The 22840-nt window shown below is 47.3% G+C and overlaps 2 protein-coding genes across 6 annotated transcripts in view; one reads left to right on the top strand and one right to left on the bottom strand.

Moving 5' to 3' along the window:
* Positions 1 to 22840, top strand: part of RNF213 (ring finger protein 213) — a 322271-nt gene that overhangs the window by 47076 nt on the left and 252355 nt on the right. For all 5 annotated transcript variants that reach the window (XM_050763979.1, XM_050763977.1, XM_050763978.1 and 2 more), the window contains 9 exons: positions 1287 to 1509; positions 2160 to 2215; positions 4101 to 4254; positions 7836 to 7991; positions 9803 to 9892; positions 11821 to 11943; positions 18306 to 18486; positions 21138 to 21311; positions 21653 to 21802. In XM_050763979.1, coding sequence (XP_050619936.1) covers positions 1287 to 1509; positions 2160 to 2215; positions 4101 to 4254; positions 7836 to 7991; positions 9803 to 9892; positions 11821 to 11943; positions 18306 to 18486; positions 21138 to 21311; positions 21653 to 21802 — 1307 coding nt within the window. The remainder of the gene's footprint in view (positions 1 to 1286; positions 1510 to 2159; positions 2216 to 4100; positions 4255 to 7835; positions 7992 to 9802; positions 9893 to 11820; positions 11944 to 18305; positions 18487 to 21137; positions 21312 to 21652; positions 21803 to 22840) is intronic.
* The window catches only part of EIF4A3 (eukaryotic translation initiation factor 4A3), a 321735-nt gene that overhangs the window by 189994 nt on the left and 108901 nt on the right, over positions 1 to 22840 (bottom strand). The window lies entirely within an intron of this gene.

Below are 22840 nucleotides of genomic sequence, written 5' to 3'. Positions count from 1 at the left end.
CCATCTCAGTGAATTCTATTTATTTATTTATTTATTTATTTATAGCAATGGAATCTTGCTATGTTGCCCAGGCTGATCTCAAACTGCTGGCCTCAAGCTATCCATCCTCCTACTTTGGCCTCCCGAATTGTGGGAATTACAGGCATGAGCCACTGCAGCCAGCAGTGAACTCTTCTTTTTTTTTTTTCTTTTTGATTTTATTACCTTTTTTTTTTTTTTTTTTTTTTGAGACAGAGTTTTGCTCTTGTTGCCCAGGCTGGAATGCAATGGCATGATCTCGGCTCACCACAACCTCCACCTCCCGGGTTCAAGTGATTCTTCTGCCTCAGCCTCCCAAGTAGCTGGGATTGCAGGTGTGCGCCACCACACCTGTCTAATTTAGCATTTTTAGCAGAGATGGGATTTCTCCATGTTGGTCAGGCTGGTCTCGAACTCCCAACCTCAGGTGATCTGCCTGCCTCAGCCTCCCAAAGTGCTGGGATTACAGATGTGAGCCACTGTGCCCAGCCTGATTTTATTACTTTTTTTTTTAATATTACTGCTTCTTGTGGAACAGGGCTACCCCATAGGAGTGTGCCCAGAATAGCCAGCAGTGAATTCTTATTCTGTATTCTGAATTATATATTAAGTTAATTCTCCTTTTCTCTCTCTCTTTTTTTTTTTTTTTTTTTTTTTTTTTTTGAGACAGAGTCTCACTCTGTTGCCCAGGCTGGAGTGCAGTGGCGTGATCTCAGTTTACTGCAATCTCCGCCTCCAGGGCTCAAGCGATTCTTCTGCCTCAGCCTCCTGAGTGGCTGGGATTATAGGCTCCCACCACCATGCCTGGCTAATTTTTGTATTTTTAGTAGAGACGCAGTTTCACCATGTCGGCCAGGCTGGTCACAAACTCCTAACCTCAACTGATCCACCAGCCTCAGCCTCCCAAAGTGCTGGGATTCAGGCGTGAGCCACCGTGCCCGGCCATTAAGTTAATTCTCAATAGGATGTTCTGTACTTTTCATTTGATTCACTGCATATTTTTGTTTTCCACATAGCCTTTATTTTATTTATTAAAGTAGAGACAGGGCCTCACTAGGTTTCCCAGGCTGGTTTCAAGCTCCTGGGCTCAAGTGATCCTCCCGAGTCGGCCTTGGGATTCAGGTGTGAGCCACCACGCCCGGCCCCAAGGAGTATTTAAATCATTTTTGAAATTGGGACTGTTTCTGTCCCTCCAGCATGGGTTTCCTCCATCTTCCCTCACTGATCTCACGGCGTCTCTTTTCTCCGTCCTGATTTCTCTCGTGCAGGAGCTTCTTACTTCAGTTTATGAGCCAGAATAAGCATTTGCTGAGCGTGGATGAGCCCCTCTTCCGATCCTGGTTTAGTCTGCTACCTCTGAGTCACCTGGTTCCGTATATGGAAAACTTCATTGAGCACCTGGGTCATTTTCCTGCTCATGTCCTGGACTGTTTTCTAGGAACTTACTACCGCCTGCGGGGACTTCAGAAAATCTCCTCCCGGAATATGCAGGTTTGTTTCTGAAGTTGGCTCTGGAGTCCTGGCTTAGCGAAAGCAGACTAGATACTAAACATGGAGAGGTCAGGATTCCTATTCCTAAAAAACAGACAGTGGGCCGGGCGCGGTGGCTCACGCCTGTAATCCCAGCACTTTGGGAGGCCGAGGCGGGCAGATGACAAGGTCAGGAGACCGAGACCATCCTGGCTAACACAGTGAAACCCCATCTCTATTAAAAATACAAAAAAATTAGCCAGGCGTGGTGGTGGGCACGTGTAGTCCCAGCTACTCGGGAGGCTGAGGCAGGAGAATGGTGTGAACCCGGGATGCGGAGCTTGCAGTGAGCCGAGATAGCGCCACTGTAGTCCAGCCTGGGCGACAGAGCAAGACTCCGTCTCAAAAAAAAAAAAGAAGGTCTCATGTGATGTACTTCATAGCTGCCATTTTTCCTTTCACATTTTTTGGTGGAGAAAATGGTATAAGTTTAAATCCTGAGTTTTATCTATAAAAGAGGTAAGATTAGTATGTGAGCACCTTAAAATTTGTTTGTAGGAAGGAAACAATGTATACCATACTGATGTTGGATTTTGTTCAGCTCTGTTTTAGCAATGACAATGGCATTGTGATTCAATCTTCTGTCCCTTTTTTTTTTTTCTCTGCCTTAGGATGTTCTGAACATTTTAAAAATGCTGTTGCACCTCCTGGACACTTACCAGGACAAGTAAGTGGGAAGCACAATGCAGTCTGTCCCTCACATGAGACCCGTAAGGGCTTCTGTGACCCTTACGATTGGCCGCGTCCCACATTGGCTGTTGTAACAGCAACGTCATAAATTAATATGTGATCCACTTCTCTTCTCAGGTTATTAATGTAGTCGTCTTTTTTTGGTTTTTTTTTGTTTTTTTTTAGACAGAGTCTCACTCTGTTGCCCAGGCTGGAGTGTAGTGACGTGATCTCACCTCACTACAACCTCTATCTCCTGGTTCAAGTGATTCTCCCAGCTCAGCCTCCTGAGTAGCTGGGATTACAGGCACACCCACCACGCCCAGCTAAGTTTTGTTTGTTTGAGATGGAGTCTCATTCTTGTTGCCCAAGCTGGAGTGCAATGGCGTGATCTTGGCTCACTGCAACCTCTGCTTCCCGGGTTCAAGTGATTCTCCTTTCTCAGCCTCCTGAGGAGCTGGGATTACAGGCACGTGCCACCACGCCCAGCTAATTTTTGTATTTTTAGCAGAGACAGAGTTTCACCATGTTGGACAGGCTGGTCTCGAACTCCTGACCTCAGGTGATCCACCTGTCTCAGCCTCCGAAAGTGCTGGGATTACAGGCATGAGCCACCACGCCTGGCCCTCTGTTTTTTTTTTTTTTTTTTTTTTTTTTTAAGAGAAATAACAGATATCAGCTGCTAAGATTTGGGTTTATCTCCCTCCAGTCTTTTTTCCTATACATTTTTCCCTTACTTGTAAATGGTCATGGTACTGCATATGCATGGTGGGTGTTTTGCATTTTTTTAATACTTAGTCAGTTTAAGATAAAAATCAAAGGTAGCTTTATATAATTTTCCAAAATCATTTGCTCCTGCAAATTTGTGACCTCTGATACCGTGAGGGGTCAGCAGACAGAATGCAGGACCACTGAAATGTCCCAGCGAGCAATGGGATGCGTGTTGTCTGAGCTGTTCCTGAGCGGTTTGGGCACTTCCAGTCTCCGTTCACCTCCTTTGTTCACGTCTCTGCTGATGTTTATCCAGCACCTGTGACTTCAGGATCCCCCCCACAAGCTCTCTACCTCCCCACCGCTGTGTGTCACAGCCTCAGCCCAGGGAGTCCTTTCTTACACCGCCTTTCCAGCCCCTCTATCAACTCTCCTCTTAAGCTCCTCCTAAGTGTCCTCTTAAGTCCCTCCTGAGTCCCTCCCGAGTCCCTCCTAAGGCTCCTCCTAAGTCCCTCCCGAGTCCCCTCCCGAGTCCTTCCTACGACTCCTCCTGAGTCCCTCCCGAGTCCCTCCCAAGTCCCCTCCCGAGTCCCTCCCGAGTCCCTCCCAAGTCCCTCCCGAGTCCCTCCCGAGTCCCTCCCAAGTCCCTCCCGAGTCCCTCCCAAGTCCCTCCTGAGTCCCTCCTAAGGCTCCTCATCAGTCCCTGCTCTGTCCCTGCTCTGTCCATGTGTCCCTCAGAAAACACAAAACCCAGGTCCGGCAGAGCTGGAGCCAATTTCACACAGGCTGCACGCTCTTCTTCTGTTTCTTTCTCTTCCTCCCTCCTTTCTGTTTCTTTCTGAATATTTTTTCAAATTTATGTCGTATTTTAATGTCTAGTAATACACATCTCTTTGCTTTTTTCACATCCCAGAACGCATTGAGGAGTGTTTGGACTTGCTTTGGTTAGAACAGTTGAGACTACGGAGACAAAACAAGAAGATTTTCCTTCTTTTTTTATCTTAGTCACAAGTTCAGGACTGATTGTGATTTTCCAGACATTAACCTAGATAAGGTCAAACAAATGCCCTGTTGTTAGTTATTTTAAAGGAAGGGGCTCGTCATCAATAGTTACCATTTTCTGACTTCTCCTAAATCCTGGCCGGGATTTCTCTTAACTCTTTGCGGGGCAGGATTCCCGAGGAGGCCTTGTCACCATCCTACCTGACGGTGTGTCTGAAACTGCATGAAGCCGTCTGCAGCAGCACAAAGACACATGAGTTTTATGAGCTGCCAGCCTTATCTGCCGAGATTGTCTGCAGGATGATTATACTTCTATCTCTGGTGGTGAGTGGAGTCAACACACAAAGTATCACACCGGGGATAGGTGTGGAATTTCAAGCAGCCTCAATCTGGAAAGGAAACAGTCTGATTCCGAGGTGCTGGGATGAGATGGAGCGGTGGATTCCAGCAGTGGACATTTCTTGTGCACCTGCTTGATGTTGGGTTCTGTTCTGGGTGTGGGGCTGTCAGTGGGCCAGGGTCTGCCCTTCTGCCTCCTTGGGCTCTCATGGGAGGGAGGCAGGGAGTTAAGTGTGGCCACCAGCTGGCCATGGGGAAACCAGAGAGCTGGCGTCGGGGCTGGAGACCAGGCAATGCCTCGGGGAGAAGATGTCTTTTCTTTTTTCTTGATTCTGTTGTTTGCAGACAACTATGCGGACCATTTTCCTCCCAAAAAATACATGTCCAAACATGGTCTTTCCCACCTTCTTTACATTGTAGCTTGAATATGGTGACAAAGGCCATAGCGTCACACATCTGTCCCCCGCTGCATGCCGCGTCCCAGGTCCAACAGCAGAACGACCCAGCTCCTCCCTCCCGAAGAAAGCCACTGTTGTGACCTCCCGTGGATCAGTTTCCCCTGTCTTCCAGCTTTGACCCTTCTGCCTCCGACTTTCCCCACTCAGCCGTAGGTCTCTGAGCTCGGTCTGTGTGGTCTCAGGGATCAGAGTCATGTCTCTGGGCTCTGTGTGGTCGCAGCATCAGCAATTCCTTCTTTCTCGTCTCTGCAGCTTTCACCCGTTTGAGTTCATGAGCTTCAGTTCGAAAGCGATGTCAGATTTAATGTTTAGACTGGTCATTTGTTTGTGTTTGTTTGTTTTTTTGAGATGGAGTTTCGCTCTTGTTGCCCAGGCGGGAGTGCAATGGCATGATCTTGGCTCACTGCAGTCTCCGTCTCCTGGGTTCAAGTGATTCTCCTGCCTCCGCCTCCCAAGTGGCTGGGACTACAGGCACCCACCACCACACCCAGCTAATTTTTGTATTTTTAGTAGAGATGGGCTTTCACCATGTTGGCCAGGCTGGTCTTGAACGCCTGACCTCACGTGATCCGCCTGCCTTGGCCTCCCAAAATACTGGGATTGCAGACCTGAGCCACTGCACCCGGCACAATCTTTTTTTTTTTTTTTTTTCTCTTTTTGAGACGGAGTTTTGCTCTTGTTGCCCAGGCTGTAGTGCAATGGCGTGATCTTGGCTCACTACAACCTCTGCCTCCCGGGTTCAAGCGATTCTCCTGCCTCAGCCTCCCAAGTAGCTGGGATTACAGGCATGTGCCACTATACCCGGCTAATTCTGTATTTTTAGTCGAGACGGGATTTCTCCATGTTGGTCAGGCTGGCCTCGAACTCCTGACCTCAGGTGATCTGCCTGCCTCAGCCTCCCAAAGTGCTGGGATTACAGGCGTGAGCCACCGCACCCGGCCGATCATTTTTTTTAAATCTTACTTCAAGTTAGAACTGTGATGTTAGTGAGAGAAAACAATTAAGTGTATATTTTAACTTCCTTCCTTTCAGTTTTCTTGTGTTAAAGTACCATAGACACAGTTTAAGAATAAATATTATTGGTGAGATGATCACGTTCTCCGGAGTGGCTGCTATTTAAACCGCCACTGGCAGCTGCCAACTTCCACAGAAACTGTGTTTAAGGAATTTGTCAGTTACTTAGGGTATATTTTCTACAGAAATAACTGTCTTGAATGTTGGCTGGTATCTCAGATAAGTTGAATCCATATTATGGACAAAATACTCTCTACCTGTGCCATAAAAGCAAACAAACAAAAAAACCTTTGCAAATACTAAAATTAAACAAAGCAAAAATACATGATGCGCGCCGAAGAAACTTTTGGGTGAGTGCTGCTGTGAAGGCTCCAGGGTTGACAGACACTTGGGAGAACAAGGTGCCCATGTCAGGCTCTGGATTGAGCAATCGTTAAGTTTGTTGTTACTGGCCATCGCTGCCCAGCCCTGTGCTGCTGGATTGTTCTAGAAGGAGCTGTGCCATTGGGGGAGTGTTCTGGAAGGAGCTGTGCCATTGGGGGATTGTTCTGGAAGGAGCTGTGCCATTGGGGGAGTGTTCTGGAAGGAGCTGTGCCATTGGGGGATTGTTCTGGAAGGAGCTGTGCCATTGGGGGAACCCTCAGCAGTGCCTGTTTTGTTTTCTGCCAGCCCCCTCCCCCTGCGTGCTGTGCTGTAGTCATCCCCGCACCCAGCCCCCTCTGCAGGCTCTCTCTTTCTCTTTCATGGCAGCACCTGCATCCTGGCCCCTCTTTCATGCTTTGAAAGCTCCTGCCTGTATCTTCCTGTCTTGGCCCTTCCCAGGGCTAGTGACGCTGTGTTCCCTGCCTGCTGTGGGCTCTTCCTCTCTCCCACTCTCGGGCAGCCCCGTCCAGCAGCAGCCCTGTCCACTTGCCCAGCACATCTCTGCTGCCTCAAGGCGTGGGCCTCTCGGTGCTTCCAGTGAGTGCCTGAGCGCATCCAGGTTCTGTGACTCCTGATATACTTGCACAATGTGCAGGGTTGTGCTTAAAAAAAAGATCACACGCTTGGCCGGGTGTGGTAGCTCACACCTGTAATCCCAGCACTTTGGAAGGCCAAAGCAGGTGGATAACCAGAGGTCAGGCGTTCGATATCAGCCTGGCCAACGTGGTGAAACCCCGTCTCTACTAAAAAATACAAAAATTAGCCAGGTGTGGTGGCATGCACTTGTAATCCCAGCTACTTGGGAGGCTGAAGCAGGAGAATCACTTGGACCCAGGAGGTGGAGGTTGCAGTGAGCTGAGATTGCGCCGCTGTGCTCCAGCCTGGGTGACAGAGCAAGGCTCTGTCTCAAAAGAAGAAAGAGAAAAAGACCATGCGTTAGTCCAGGACTATGGGGCTTCTCCCAGGAGGGGGCCCCGACCCCTGATCTGTATGCTTCCTGGGAAATGTGCTTCTGGGGAGGACGAGGAGGCGGGGGAGGGAGGGAGGAGCTTCCTGGGAAATGTGCTTCTGGGGAGGACGAGGAGGCGGGGGAGGGAGGGAGGAGGAAGGTGAGGGAGGAAGAAGAAGGCAGGGGAGAGAAGGGAGGCATTACAGGAGGCTTCGAGCCCAGGGGAAGAGAGGTTTGCCCTCGGGTCTGGTGGGTCTGGCGTGGAGGTAGTGGGAGGGCGTGTTGGGAGCACAGTGGGAAGGGGACCCAGGTTTACCTCTGGGTCAGGAGCCTGGCTGTCTCCTGTGTCTAAGGAGCAGGCCTGGGAGTCTGCAAGGACCCTCTCTGGGGTGTGCTTTTCCCCCTCAGTGTCCTAGTCACATCCTGGGAACCTGCTCGTTGGCAGGACCCAGGCTGCCTGGGCTTTCAGGGGAACACCCAGATGCCATTTCCTCCCTCCCTCTTTTCTCCCGTATCACCCACGTTCAGGGTGAACCCAGAAAACCCTGGGGAATGGAGGTGCTCTGGGAATATGGGCTTCTGCCAAGGTCTGTGGTCCCTCCATCGTAGCCACTCCTTGAGCGGCCTGTGCCAGCAGGGAGCAGAGGAGTGGGGGCAGCGTCTCGCCGGGAACCTGAGTCCACAGCTGAGGATGACTGACTCTCCCTCTTGTGTGACAACAGGATTCTGCAGGACAGGGAGATGAAACTGGAAATAATTCAGTCCAAACAGTCTTCCAAGGGACCCTTACTGCTACGAAAAGGTGGCTCCGAGAAGTTTTTACAAATAACATGCTCGTATATTCAGGTGTCTCCTTCACATACCACAAGGAAATTGAGGTAAGCGTTTGGCCAAAGGCTTCTGGGTAGGGATGTGAGTGATCGTGATTCCTTGTGGCCTCAAATCATGGGGTATAGGCTGCTGGCCAGGGGCAGTTGGCCTTCACCTGAGCCTTGGTTCTTCATCTACAAAATGGAGTTGCTCCGGTCTACCCGGCGGGGTGACTCTGAGGCAGACAGATGCCAGGTGCAAAGTGCTGCTGCACTGCCTGGTGTCCGCTGGCTGGGCACCGTCCCTGTGGTGATGGTGATGATAGAGGTGATGATGGTGAAGGTGATGGTGGTGATGATGGTCATGGAGATGGTGAAGGGGAGGTGATGGTGATGATGGTGGTAATGGAGGCAGTGGTGGTGGAGGTGATGGTGGTGGAGGTGATGGTGATGATGGTGGTGATGGTGGTGGTGGTGGAGGTGATGGTGATGATGGTGGTGATGGTGGTGGTGGTGGAGGTGATGGTGGTGGTGGAGGTGATGGTGATGGTGATGATGGTGGTGATGGTGGTGGTGGTGGAGGTGATGGTGGTGGTGGAGGTGATGGTGATGGTGGTGGAGGTGATGGTGGTGATTGTGGTGGTGGTGGTGATGGTGGTGGAGGTGATGGTGGTGACGGTGGTGATTGTGGTGGTGGTGGTGGAGGTGACGGTGGTGGAGATTATGGAGATAATGGTGGTGGTGGAGGTGACGGATATTCGAACATGCCTGACCTGAGAAAAGTTCATTTTCATTTTTGGCTGGGCACGGTGGCTGATGCCTGTAACCCCAGCTCTTTAGGAAGCCTAGGTGGAAGGATGGCTTGAACCCGGGAGGTCAGGGTTGCAGTGAGCTATGACTGCACCACTGCACTCCAACCCAGGTGACGGAGCGAGACCCTATCTCTTAAAGTATTTTTTTACAGTGCATTTTCATGTGGTTCAACCTCATAGTGTCCCTGCCAAAAATATTTTAATCTGAAACAAATCATGGGGAAATTACGAGACAAATCAGGTCAAAAGACAGTCTACAAAACAGTTGGCCTGATCTTTTCAAAACTGTCAACCTGTTAAAAGAAAAAAGAAAAAAAAATGACCAGGGAACTCTTCTAGAAAAGAGATGTGATAAGTAAATGCAGAAAAGAGATGTGATAAGGAAGTACAGTATGTGTCCCAGGAGGATCTAGGATCCAGTCAGGACAGGAGCTGGAGCACGAGAGGAACTGGGGTGGAGACCACTTCCTGGGGGCAGCGTCCTCCTCTCCACGTTGCACGTCCTGAGTGGGAAACCTGCACTAGAGTTGTGCAGAGAAGGGCTAGAGTCTTGTGAGACCCTGCCCAGGTATGTAGTGGCAAGACGCCATGATGCCTGCAACTTGCTTTCTAACGGTTTGGGAGAGAAAATGCTAATTTATGCGGAGAGTCCGAAGAGAGAACAAGGAGGGGAGAGGAAAAGTGAAAGCAGCTGTGTGAAACGCGAACAGCTCAGGTCTGGAGTTGAATGAATGTGGGTGGTGGTGTGCTATTCTTGTGACCTTTTTGAAAGTTCAAAAATTTTCAAAGTATAATGTTAGAGATAAATCCTTTCAGAATAAAAAGCCAGTTGTGCAGTAGGAAGACCAGTAGTGGCCCGTGGTTGGGTCTCGGATTCTAGAAAGCCATCCTGGGCTGCTGTGACCTGCCACTAGCACGGCTCACTGTTGACGAAGGTTGAGGAGAGCCCTGGCGTTCGCGTAGTCCCGCGCTCTCTGTATTGCCGTAATGCTGCCTTTCTCCCTTCATGGGAGCGTGCTGTGGCGTTTAGTCGTGAGCGTGGGTGTGACCTGTGTTTGGGTTTTGCAGGTCTGGAGGCGGCTGGTGGAAATCCACTTCCCCGTGGAGCATGGCTGGAAGGAGTCGTTGCTGGAAGACATGGAATGGAGGCTCAAACAGGTAGGAGAAGTTGGGGGACATTCTTTTCCAGGGCGTGAAGGCAAGCTGGAGAACCCCAGACCATTAGCGACAGCCAAGAGATCTCAGCGGTGCCTCTCGTGGGCAGGGACGGGGCGAATCACAGCTCTGTGTTTCTGTTTCTGATCCAGCCCTTACAGTCTGTCCCCAGAAGAGCGCTTTGGAGTCTTACTGAGAGGACAGAGAGGGAACAAGGGCCCAGGATCTCACCATCACGGGGGTGCAAGATTTTTCCTGACCCCTTTGTTGGACTTGCGATGGGGATGCTGTGTTTACTTGGCCCGCTGTGCTCAACCCCTTGTGGGAGGGAGCACGTGGGCAAGTGTGGCATCTGGCCAGCTGCTTTGGGAGCTGGCAAGCGCAAGCTCTGTGCGGGCCCTGCAGCAGTGCCCAGGTTGAGGTGCCTGCAACCCCCGAAGCTCCAGAGGGCAGGTGCTCTCTTAGCTCTGCCGTCTATGGACGGTGGTGTGTTATCAGCTCAGTGGGCCCCTTGTCGTGTTGCCTAGGGTGGCTGCCCTCTGCCATCAAGGGCAAAGGGCCAATGTGAGAGCCTCTTTTAGGTACCCATACTCAGTGGGCCCTGAGCTCTCGTCCAGCATCCAAGAAGAATGAGGTCACCTGGACACTTGGAGGATGGTGAAGGCAAAGAATTTTATTAAGCAATGGAAATGACTCTCCGTGGAGAGGGGAGCTGGAGAGGGGATGGGTCAGGTGGGGAATCTTCCTCTGGTCCAGCTACCTCTGGCTGGCTCTTTCCTGAAGTCAGGACGTCTTTCCAAAGTTAAACCGTCTCTCCTCCGAAGTCCAGCCATCCTGCTGAAGTCAAGTCACTGTCTCCAGTCAAGCTACTTCTCTCTCGCTACCAAGTCTGGGGTCTTTATAGGCACAAGATAGGGGGCAGGGTGGGCCATAGGTAGTTTTGGAAAAAGCAACATTCTATTGGTAAAAAGACATTTCTCTGCAAGAACCAATGGGGAGAGAGCACGCACACAGGCCGAGAGGTTCTCACTTTGGGCCATGGGTTTCAGGCTTTTCGATTCAAAGGTGGGGTTTTGCCAGGGACCCGCCCCCTGTCTGCATAGGATTTATCTGCCTCCTGCCTCCCTCAATGGGGCCCCGAGCATAGGAGGGGCCAAGCCTGCCCACAGGCAGCAAGTCTGAGTGGCCTGTTGGTGACAGGAGCCTCATGAAACACAAGTGGAGAACACGCAGACATGCCCCTCATGCTGAATTAAGGCCTGAGGCTCAAGGAAAATTAGCTTTTATGTGATACGAGAGTTTTATATGTAACTTTTTTTTTGGTATTTATTTATTTGAGACGGAGTCACGCTCTGTCGCCCAGGCTGGAGTGCAATGACGGGATCTCGGCCCACTGCAAGCTCCGCCTCCCAGGTTCACACCATTCTCCTGCCTCAGTCTCCCGAGTAGCTGGGACTACAGGCGCCCGCCACTACGCCCGGCTAATTTTTTGTATTTTTTGTAGAGATGGGGTTTCACCATGTTAGCCAGGATGGTCTCGATCTCCTGACCTCGTGATCCACCCACCTCGGCCTCCCAAAGTGCTGGGATTACAGGCGTGAGCCACCGTGCCCAGCCTATATGAAACTATTAAATGGATCTTTGGAGGGAAAACAGAAACCAGGAAAAATGACCTATTTCTCATAACTTACCTGTTTTTGCAAGCCAGGTGCTTTTTCTGCAGACTGGGAAAAGAGACTCTTTTTTAAATTTTAGCCTTTGGTCCACTGGTGGGGGGCAGGAAGGACATGCTTTGCATGGGTGGGGAGAAGCTTAAAATTGGGGGAAACGGTATAACAGTGGGAAAGTAAAGATGATGAAAGCACTTTGATCCCATAGAATACTGGAGCGCTGCATCCAAAAGCTCTGAAACCCCCCTTCGATTTTTGCAGGAGAAGCCCCTCTCCCAGATCACTGCCTACTGCAGTAGTCACTGGGACAGCGAAGGCTTAGAGGACAGTGTGGCCAAGACCTTCGAGAAATGCATCATTGAAGCCGTGAGCTCAGCCTGCCAGGTGAATAACCTCTCCTCTCAGGGAAACGGATTCGGGCTCACAGCTGTGTTCTGCCATGACCCAGCTAAGGGCTATGAAGCACCTGCTGGGTCTCAGCTCCTTTGCCAACTGAGAGATTGGGAAGTGGGCACCCTCCTCCCTCGCCCAGGGCAATGGCGCTGAAGTCCGGTTCTCTCCGGGTTCCTCGGTGTGCTGCACGGTCCCTGCTGCTCACGCCATCCTGCAGGTGTTCTGTACGGAATCACGGCCGTGCGCGTGTGGCACAAGTCAAACGGGCTTGCAGGCCGCTCCTCAGATGGCCCCGTTACCGTGTGCCTGCTGGTTTGCTTGATTGTTAACACTTGCTCAGTAGGTATGTGGGAAAAGACTCCAAAGGTTGACAGAACATTTGTGGAAGCAAAATATGTGAAATGGAAAATGGTATCAATTTATTTAGCTGTTTTCTGCAAAGGGGAAGAGATTGTGCCCCCCTGTCTCCCAGGAAGTCTCCCAGGCAATGCCACACGAAGAAGCTCCCTGCTGGCCACGGCTCTCCCTGCTCACATTTCCTAACTGGACACTTAACCCCCCGCGCAAGCACAGCCTTGCTTCCGCAGGGACAGTCCGGAAACATTGAGGTCATCGAATTCCGGGGACCAAGGGGTTCTAATTTTTTAAGTGAGTGATACCTTTGATAAGGTTTTCCTTTCCCTTTTTTGTTAACACGGTTGAGAAATCGTTCATATGCCATACGGTTCATCCGTGAAAAGTTCCAGTTCAGCAGGTTTTGGGGTAGTCACGGATATGTACAGTCATCACCACAGTCAACGACAGAGCATTTTCATCACTTCAAAAAGAAACCCTGTCCCCTTTAGCCATCATCTTCCTCCTCCCCTCCAGCCACCCACTCCCTTCTGCAGCCATAAACAATTGCTGAGCATAAACAATGGCGTCTGTGGCTTTCTCTGTTCTGGACTGTAATATGAATGGAATCATGTATGTGGCCTTTTGGGTATGGCTTATTTCACTGAGCATAATGGTTTTTGTTGCTGGTTTTTTTTTTGTTTTTTTTTTTTTTTTTGAGACAGAGTCTTGCTCTGTCGCGTAGGCTGGAGTGCAGTGGCCTGATCTCAGCTCACTGCAAGCTCCGCCTCCTGGGTTTACGCCATTCTCCTGCCTCAGCCTCCCGAGTAGCTGGGACTACAGGCGCCCACCACCTCGCCCAGCTAGTTTCTTTGTACTTTTTAGTAGAGACGGGGTTTCACCGTGTTCGCCAGGATGGTCTCAATCTCCTGACCTCGTGATCTACCCGTCTCGGCCTCCCAAAGTGCTGGGGATACAGGCTTGAGCCACCGCGCCCGGCCTGGTTCTTTTTTGAGACAGAGTTTCACTCTTTTTGCTCAGGCTGGAATGCAATGGTGCGATCTTGGCTCACTGCAACCTCTGCCTCCCGGGTTCAAGTGATTCTCCTGCCTCAGCCTCCCAAGTAGCTGGAATTACAGCTTCTTTTTGTTTAAAGAGTCTTTTAATTGTTTAAAGAACAATGTGCCACCACACTTGGCTAATTTTGTATTTTTAGAAGAGACAGGGTTTCTCCACGTTGGTCAGGCTGGTCTCGAACTCCCGACCTCAGGTGATCTACCCGCCGTGGCCTCCCAAAGTGCTGGGATTACAGGTGTGAGCCACCGCACCTGGCTGAGCATAATGTTTTAAAAGTCCATACAGGCTGGACATGGTTGCTCACACCTGTAATCACAGCACTTTGGGAGCCCAGGAGTTCAAGACAAGCCTGGGTGACAGAGTAAGACCCTGTCTCTATAAAAACTAAACAACAAAAACAATTAGCCAGGCATGGCAGGGCTCACCTATGGTCCCAGCTACTTCGGAGGCTGAGGTGGGAGGCTCCCTTAGGCCCAGAAGGTTAAGGCAGCAGTGAGCCATGATCACACTTGCACTTCAACCTGGGGGACAGAGCAAGACCCTGTCTCAAAAAGCAACAACAACAAAAGTCCATCCATATTGTAGCATGTGTCAGTATATGTTAAGTATTCCTTGCCCAAAATGCTTGAGACCAGAACTGTTTTAGATTTCAGATGTTTTCAAATTTTGGAATATTTGTATTTACATAATGAGATGTCTTCCGGATGGGACCCAGAGTCTAACCACAAAATTCACTTGTTTCATGTACATCTTATGCACATAGTCTGAAGGTAATTTTATACAGTATTTTAAACAATTTTGTGCATGAAACAAAGTTTGTGTTAAGTATTTGTATGTTGAATTTTTCATTTGTGGCATCATTATACTCAAAAAGTTTGGATTTTAGAGTATTTTGGATTTTGGGATTAGGAATGCTCAACCTGTATTTCGTTTCTTTCCATGGCCAAATACTATTCCCTGTTTATCCACTTGTCCATTGATGGCCATCTAGGTTGCTTCTTTGGCTATTATAAATCTGTTGATACAAATGTTAGTGTACATGTTTATGTGTGGATATATGTCTTCATTTCTCCTGGGTGTATACCTCGATGTGGAATTGCTAAATCATATGATAACTCCATGTTTAATTGTTTAAAGAACTGTCGGGCCGAGTCCCACAGCAGCTGGACCATTTTCAATCCCTCCAGCAGCATAGGAGGCTTCCGGGTTCTCCATATCCTCACCAACATGTATTATCTAACTTTTTGATTCTAGCCATCCTAGTGGGTACGAAGTGGTATCTCCTTGTGGTTTTTTTTTATTTTTTGAGATGGAGTCTTGCTCTGTTACCCAGACTGGAATGCAGTGCCGTGATCTTGGCTCCCTGCAACCCCTCCACCTCCTGGGTTCAAGCAATTCTCCTGCCTCAGCTTCCCGAGTAGCTGGGATTACAGACGTGCACCACCATGCCCAGATAATTTTTGTATTTTTGGTAGACACGGGGTTTCACCATGTGGGCCAGGATGGTCTCGATCTCTTGACCTCGTGATCTGCCTGCCTTGGCCTCCCAAAGTGCTGGAATTACAGGTGTGAGCCACCATGCCCAGCCTCATTGTGGTTTTTAACTGCATTTCTCTGATAACTAATGATATCAAGCATCTTTTCATATGCTTATTGGATTTGTTTGTATCTTCTTTGGAGAAATGTTTATTGAGATCTTTTGCCCCCATCCCCAATTTTTTTTTTTTTTTTTTTTTTTGGAGGAAAGGTCTTGCTGTGTCACCCAGGCTGGAATGCAATGGCACAATCGTGGTTCATTGCAGCCTTAACCTCCTGGGCTGAAGTGGTCCTCCTACTTCAGCCTCCCAAGTAGCTGGGACTACAGGCATGTGCCATCATATTCAGCTAATTAAAAAAAAAATTTGTGGGCCAGGCGCGGTGTCTCACACCTGTAATCCCAGCACTTTGGGAGACTGAGGCAGGTGGATCACGAGGTCAGGAGATCGAGACCATCCTGGCTAACACAGGGAAACCCGGTCTCTACTAAAAATACAAAAAATTAGCCGGGCGTGGTGGCATGTGCCTGTAGTCCCAGCTGCTTGGGAGGCTGAGGCCAGAGAATCGCTTGAACCTATGAGGCAGAGGTTGCAGTGAGCTGAGATTGTGCCACTGCACTCCAGCCTGGGCGACACAGCGAGACTCTCTTTTTTTTGTAGAGACAGGGTCTTGAGATGTTGCCCAGGCTGGTCTTGAACTCCTGGGCTCACATGATCCTCCCTCCTTGGCCTCCCAAAGTGTTGGGATTGAAGGCATGAGCCACTGCACCTCACCTCTTTTGCTCATTTTTTAATTGGGTTGTCTTTTTATTATAGAGTTGGGAGTCTGTATTCTATATACAAGTCCCTTGTCAGATATCTGATTGCAAGTATTTTCTCCCATTCTATGTGTTGTTTTTTTCATGTTCTTGATGGTTTCTTTTGAAGCACAGAGTCTTTAATTTTGAAGAATTTGGGCATATCTGTTTTTTCTTTTGTTGCTTGTACCGTTGGTGTCAAAGAGTCCTTTGCCAAATCCTAGGTTGTGAAGATTTACTCCTGTGTTTATTTATCTCTAAATGTTTGATAGTTTTAGCTCTTACATTTAGGCCTTTGATCCATTTTGAGTTCCTTTTTGTATATGGTGTATATGGTGTGAGGTAAGGGTTCTGTTTCATTCTTTTGCATGTGGACATCCAGTTGTTCCAGCGTTTGTTGAAAGGACTCTACATTCCCTGTTGAGTGATGTTGGCACTCTTGTCAAAAATCTGTTGACCATACATGTATGGATTTATTTCTAGATTTTCAATTCTATGTATTGATCTGCTTTCGTATCCTTGTGTCAGTACCACACCGTTTGGACTACCATTGCTTTCTAGTAAGTTTTGAAATTGGGACATGTGAGTTCGTATTTTTTTTTTTGTTCTTATTTTTCAAGATTGTTTTGGCTATTTTGGGTCCCTTGCAATTTCATAAGAATTTTAGAATCAGTATGTCAGTTTCCATTGACAAGGAGGTCAGCTGGGATTCTGATAGGGCTGGTATTCAAAGTATAGATCACTTTGGAGAGCATTGCCTGTTTTTTTTTTTTTTTTTTTTTTGAGACAGAGTCTTACTCTGTCACCCAGGCTGGAGTGCAGTGGCATGATATTGGCTCACTGCAAGCTCTGCCTCCCGGGTTCATGCCATTCTCCTGCCTCAGCCTCCTGAGTAGCTGGGACTACAGGTGCCTGCTGCCACGCCCAGCTAACTTTTTTTTTGTATTTTTAGTAGAGATGGGGTTTCACTGTGTTAGCCAAGATGGTCTTGATCTCCTGACCTCATGATCCACCAGCCTCTGCCTCCCAAAGTGCTGGGATTACAGGCGTGAGCCACTGTACCCAGCCAGCATTGCCATTTTAACAAGGTTAGGTCAGATTTATTTCATTCAATTAGATCTTTTTTTTTTTTTTCCTGTTTAGACAGAGTCTTGCTCTGTCGCCCAGGCTGGGGTGCGCAAGTAACTGGGACTACAGGTGCCCACAACCACACCCGGCTAATTTTTGGATTTTTAGTAGAGGCAGGGTTTCACCATATTGGTCAGGCTGGTCTCAAACTCCTGACCTCAGGTGATCCACCCGCCTTGGCCTCCCAGAGTTCTGGGATTACATGCCTGGCCAATTTCTTTTAACAATGTTTTGTATTTTTCATAGCTTAAATTTTGCACTTGTTAAATTTCTAAGTACTTTTTTTTGGGGGGGGTGCTATTGTAATTGGAATTGTTTTCTGAATTCCATTTCCAGATTGTTCCTTGCTGGTGTCTAGACACACAGTGCTCCGTGTGTCTTGTATCCTACAACATTGCTGAGCTCATTTGGTAGCTCAAATTGCGTGCGTGTGTGTGTGTGTGTGTGTGCGTGAGAGAGAATTAAATTTTCTATACATAAGATCATAATTATCTGTGAATAGAGTTCCACGTCTTCCAATCTGGATGCCTTTTATTTCTTTCTCTTGCATAACTGCCCTGGCTAGAACCTCCAGTACAACTTTGAATGAAAGTGGTGAAAGTGGACATCCTTGTCTTGTTCCTGATCTTAGGAGAAGCATTGAGTCTTTTGCCACCAGGTGTGATGTCAACGTGAGCTTTTCGTAGATGCCCTTTGTGGAAGTTCCTTTCTGCTCCTCATTTGTTGAATGGTTTTTTTTTTTTTTTTTTTTTTCCTTTAATCATAGAAGAGAGTTGGATTTTGTCAAATGCTTTTTCCATATCTACTGAAATGATCACGTGATATTTTCCTATTGTTATTAACTGATATTTGATGTTAAATCAACCTTTCATCTCTGAGATAAATTGTACTTGATCATGGTGTATAGTTTCTGTAACATGTGGCTGGATAAGCTTTTATCCTTTTAAATGTCAGAAAGTATCTATTATAAATTAACCTTGTGGTTTTTACTAATTACTGAAACGTTTTGCAGAGACTTTGAACCTAAGGAAGAAAAATATTGTTTCTCGGAGGAGAATTAAAAAGAGAATGAAAATGTATATGTTGTTTGTAGGCAGCTTTTTAAAAGAATTACATTTAGAAACATAAAATATATGCTATATTAAGGGTTTATTCACTTTTGGTGTTTTTCATGATATGAGAGTGCAAAGAACATATAGAAACTGGCAGTTAGCCAGAAGGAAGGAGGGTGACTGGTGTTGGTGTGTGTTTGTGTGTGTGTCTTCAAATCTCTGGTGCTGGACACTTAAGGAGGCAGTATACAAGGAAATGAAATTCTTCTAAGAAATGTGAAGTGTTTCACTATCTTGCTCTTTTTGTGGCCTTATAAAACAAGTTACAGTAGGTTTCTGAAATGCTATTGAGTAGGTAATTTGCTTTTGTTATTTCAAAACAAACTAATGAAAAACTTCTAAATGTCCCTTTTTTATGAATTTTCTTGTAGTCTCAGACCAGTATCCTTCGGGGGCTCTCTTGCTATAATCTGCAGAAATTTGGTACCCTCTTGTCTGCTGTGATCACTAAGTCCTGGCCTAGGAACAATGGGGAAGCCGTGGACAACTTGGATGACATTTTAAAACATCTGCTCACGTGGGCAGATGTCAAGCATCTCTTCAAATTGTGTGGTATGTTTGCGGGAGTGCTGGGAACATGAGCTCAGTGAAGGTGGTGCCTGTCTGACTGTGGGGAAGGTGGGAGGCAGAAGATTTTACATGATGATACTGAATTGGGATGGGCTGACGTTAGACAAAGGCTGCAGTTTGGACAGAGAGACTTTGGAAGGCTCAGAGTGTCTTGCGTTGTAAATAATGACTAATGCTAACAGCCACTATTCATTGAATGCTTGCTGCACCCTAGTGACTGTACTGGCCCAGTGCCCTTGAAACAGCCCTTCTGAAAGTCCCCTTTAAGGCCCCCAATTTTCAGATCAGGAAACAACTGGAGAATGCATTGTGACTTACCTAAGGTCTCAAAGATTATAAGTAGTAAAAACTAAAATCCAGACCCAGGTATGTCTTGCTTATTTGGAGATCAATGTAGAATGTCCAAGCCAACACTGATGACCTCAACAGAAAGTGAAGTACTGGGCTGTCTGATTTCCCACCCAGCCCCCTCTGCCCCAGGTGTTTTGTGATCAAGGAGGGAGAGAGACATTCCATCCTAAAAACATTAGAGTCCAGTTGATGTGTGAGACCTTAGATTCCTCTCTTTTAGTGAGAGGGCACCAGATGTGGATCAGCCAAAATCAATGCTGAGATTCCTACGGATCCGGGAAGTTGTGGGGAGCAAATAACTGAATTGATATGGGAGTGCATAAGTGAAAGCTACTCTCTTAAAAAGATCATTTTTGTGTATTTGCGTATGTTTGTTTGTTTATTTATTTATTTTTGAAATGGAGTCTCGCTCTCTCACCTGGGCTGGAGCGCAGTGTTGGATCTCAGCTCACTGCAACCTCTGCCTCCCGGGTTCAAGCGATTCTCCTGCCTCAGCCTCCCAAGTAGCTGGGATTACAGAGGTGAGCCACTGTGCCCGGCAATTTATTTATTTTTAAAACAAGGTCTTCTCTGTTGCCCAAGTTACATGTAGTGCAGTGATGCCATCACCGCTCACTGTAAGCCCCGACCTCCCAGGCTCAAGTGATCTTCCTGCCTCAGCCTCCCAAGTGGCTGCTACTCCAGGCATGCACCACCATGCTCAGCCTGTTTATAAGTTGGATAGAAATTTTTAGAGCACTTTTATGTGTAAAGAAAAATTGAGCAGAAACCACAGAGTTCTCTCATCTGTCTCCCCCACCATCACACAGGCAGTACCCTGGTATTAACATGCAGCATTAGCGTGGTGCTTTTGTTACAGCTGACAAGCCAATATTGATACATTGTTATTAACTAAAGTCCATAGTTTACAGTAGTGTTCATTCTTGATGTTGTCCATTCTCTGGGGTTTGGATAAACCATGGCCTGTGTCCACCATTCCAGTATCGTACAGAATAGTTGCGCTGCCCTACGAAATCCCCTGTGCTCCCGCACCCACACCCCCTCCATTTCCTTTAGTCTTTTCCAGAACGTCCTATAGTCGGAATCTTATAGGATGTCGCCTTTAGACTGGCTTCCTTCACTTAGTAATATGTATTTACGTTTCCTCCATGTCTTTTCATGGCTTGAGAGCTAACTTCCTTTTACTACTGAATAATATTCCATTGTATGGATGTGCTACAATTTGCTTACCCGTTCACCTAATGAAAGGCATCTTGGTTGCTTCCAAGTTTCTGCAATGATTAATAAAGCTACTATATTTGTATGTTATGGTGCAGATAAGCTTCCTCTTCTCCTACTACTGTATGGCTCTAATATTACTGGGAGAGAAATCCTCTGTGGTTAAACGAAACATACATAAAAATTCTGCCCTCTAAATTTGTCGTAAAATCAATTCCAAGATTTTACAAGATAATGAAGATTACAGAGTATAAAGTTATCACGTGGCTGTTTCTCTCTTTGCATATGCTATGAAAATGTCTCCCTAAGACCATCTTGATATGCTTTGCTAGGTATGTCTACATCCCCGATGCAGTTTCTTCTGCTGTAGATATTCCTAGGGTGGGGGCTTTTTAAAGAAGATTCTGCGTATTCTATTTAAAAAATATATTCAGGCCAGGTGAGGGGATTCATGCGTATAATCCTAATGCTTTGGGAGGCCAAGGCGGGAGGATGTCTTGAGCCCAGGAGTTTGAGACCAGTCTGGGTGACAAAGTGAGACAAAAAATTATCTCACATTGTCTCTACAAAAATGTTTGAAAGTTTACCAGCCTTTGTGGTATGCACCTGTATTCCTAGCTACTCGGGAGGCTGAGGCAGGAAAGTCAGAGATTGAGGTTACAGTGGGCTATGGTTGTGCCACTGCACTCAAGCCTGGGTGATAGAGTGAGACCCTGTCAAAAAAAAAAAAAAAAAAAAAGGAAGTCAGTCCATCCATATGCTGAAGGGGACATGGGTTTTAACCTGAGAAATGTGTCTCCCAGCTGATTTTGGCCATTGAGGGAGTCTGCTTCATGGACAAAGAAGTTGTTCAGGGGATGAATCTGGGCAAGACCTAACCGTCGTGGGGGAAAGCAGAGGGGAGTGGAGGGACTGGCGTATCTGGAGACACTGGCTAGCTGTTGCCTGTGTTAGAGGAAGTGGGGGCAGAACAAGAGGTTATTTGGAATTCCCATGCTATTGGCAATGAGGTGGGAGGTGGGGAGCACAGCACACTGTTTTAACTATGTTGTTCATCTGTTCAGGAACCAATGAGGAAATACTAGCAAATATTACAGAGGATGGCAAGAAGTTGATGGGTGCTGCTGACTCTGTGTTCACGAAAATTGCTGGTGACCTCCGAAATGGAACGATTTTAGTTGGACAACTGGAGCTGATTATAAAGCACAAGAATCAGTTTCTTGACATCTGGCAACTGAGTAAGCATCAAGTCGAGATACGCACTTCAGGCTCCTGAGGCATTAAGTAGCTTGAAGATACGTTTGTGTTTGCGTGTGCATTTTTGTAAAGGAGATGATCATCTTAGCCTTGATAATGAGTATCTCTTCTTGCTCGTAAGTTGATAGGAGTGGTTTATAATTCTCAAGAACATCACAGGAAAGTGATAAAATAATGGCCATCTGGAAAAAGTGGCTATGCGCAAAACTGTCCTAGTCCTTGTCCTGGTGGTGGGGAAGGTGGGGCACATTCAAAGCGTTGCCATGGAAAATGGCATCTGTTTGCTGTACTGGGTTACTTTATTGTTGTTCTTGTTTTCCAGAGGAAAAAAGTGTTTCACCCCAGGATGACAAACGTACTATGGAGGAAGCACTGAATTGGAGAACGGAGGAACTGTTATTTCTAGAGAAAGAGAAAAGATGTGTTGATAGTCTCCTGAAGATGTGTGGGAATGTGAAACACCTAATACAAGGTGGTATTCCTAAGAAGTGAACAAAGTTGAGGGCTCTCAAAGGGTTAGAGGAGAACACAGTAAGAATGGATCGCAGTAGCAGACCTTTATTTTGGAGAGAATGCTTTAAAATTTTTTTTTTTAATTTGCATTTGCTGGGGGATCGCTTTCACCTCTTTTAGATTCTTCTTTTTGGTATTTATGTCCACATTTCCAAATAACATGCTTAAATGTCTCCTTGATTTTTCCGGCATCAGCATGAGCTGCTGACACCCGCTGCGGAAGATAAGGGCTCAGAGCCATGCATTTCTGGCCTGTGCCCTGCACACATCACCTTTCCACCTCCTGTTGCTTCCTGTTTTCTCACAGTGGAGTCGCATCATTGTTTAGGGTTAAATCATCAGGACCTATACGGATCAGAAGTGAACCACAAAAGAAACCGTGATCATTTTCCACGTTTTGCACAAACTGTTTTCCACAGAATTACATTTCCTGTCAAATGCCGTTTTCATCGTGTTAATGATATGCTGTTTTCATTGTATTCATTTCTAATTCATCCCAATCTCTGCCGAGTGTCTGAATTTCCTTGAAGATCACTGGTTTGACCTTTGAGAAGGAACCTGCAAACCCTGGGCTGCAGACGTAGGGTGGAGTCTCCCTCTACCTCCTAGGGAGCCTTTGCCTCTGGCCTGGGTTAGACGGGGTTCCCGCGACCCCGCCCCCCTCTCTCTCTTGCTTCCTCTGTTGGCAGAGCACACCCTCACTGGCTTCCTGAGCAAAGGGGGTGTAAGAGGTTAAACCCTCGAATCCTTGCGTGCCTAAAGATGTCCTCTTCCTAGGTCAGTCACTTGGTTAGGTCTAGAATTACAGACTGGAAGTCATTTTCCTTCTGAAGTTTCAATGTGCTGTGCCGTCACTGCCTCCACAGCATGGCTATGTATGGAGAAGCCCAATGCGGTGCCCATTACACATCCTTCGTATGTGACCTGTTTTCTCTTTCTTGAAGCTCTTGAACTCTTTCTGTTACTCATATTCTGAAATAATAACATGTCTTGGCCT

The sequence above is a fragment of the Macaca thibetana genome, chromosome 16 (assembly GCF_024542745.1).
Source record: "Macaca thibetana thibetana isolate TM-01 chromosome 16, ASM2454274v1, whole genome shotgun sequence".
Classification (NCBI taxonomy): domain Eukaryota; kingdom Metazoa; phylum Chordata; class Mammalia; order Primates; family Cercopithecidae; genus Macaca; species Macaca thibetana.
Note: the sequence above shows the minus strand (reverse complement) of the source record. Positions and strands in the feature narration are given on the sequence as shown.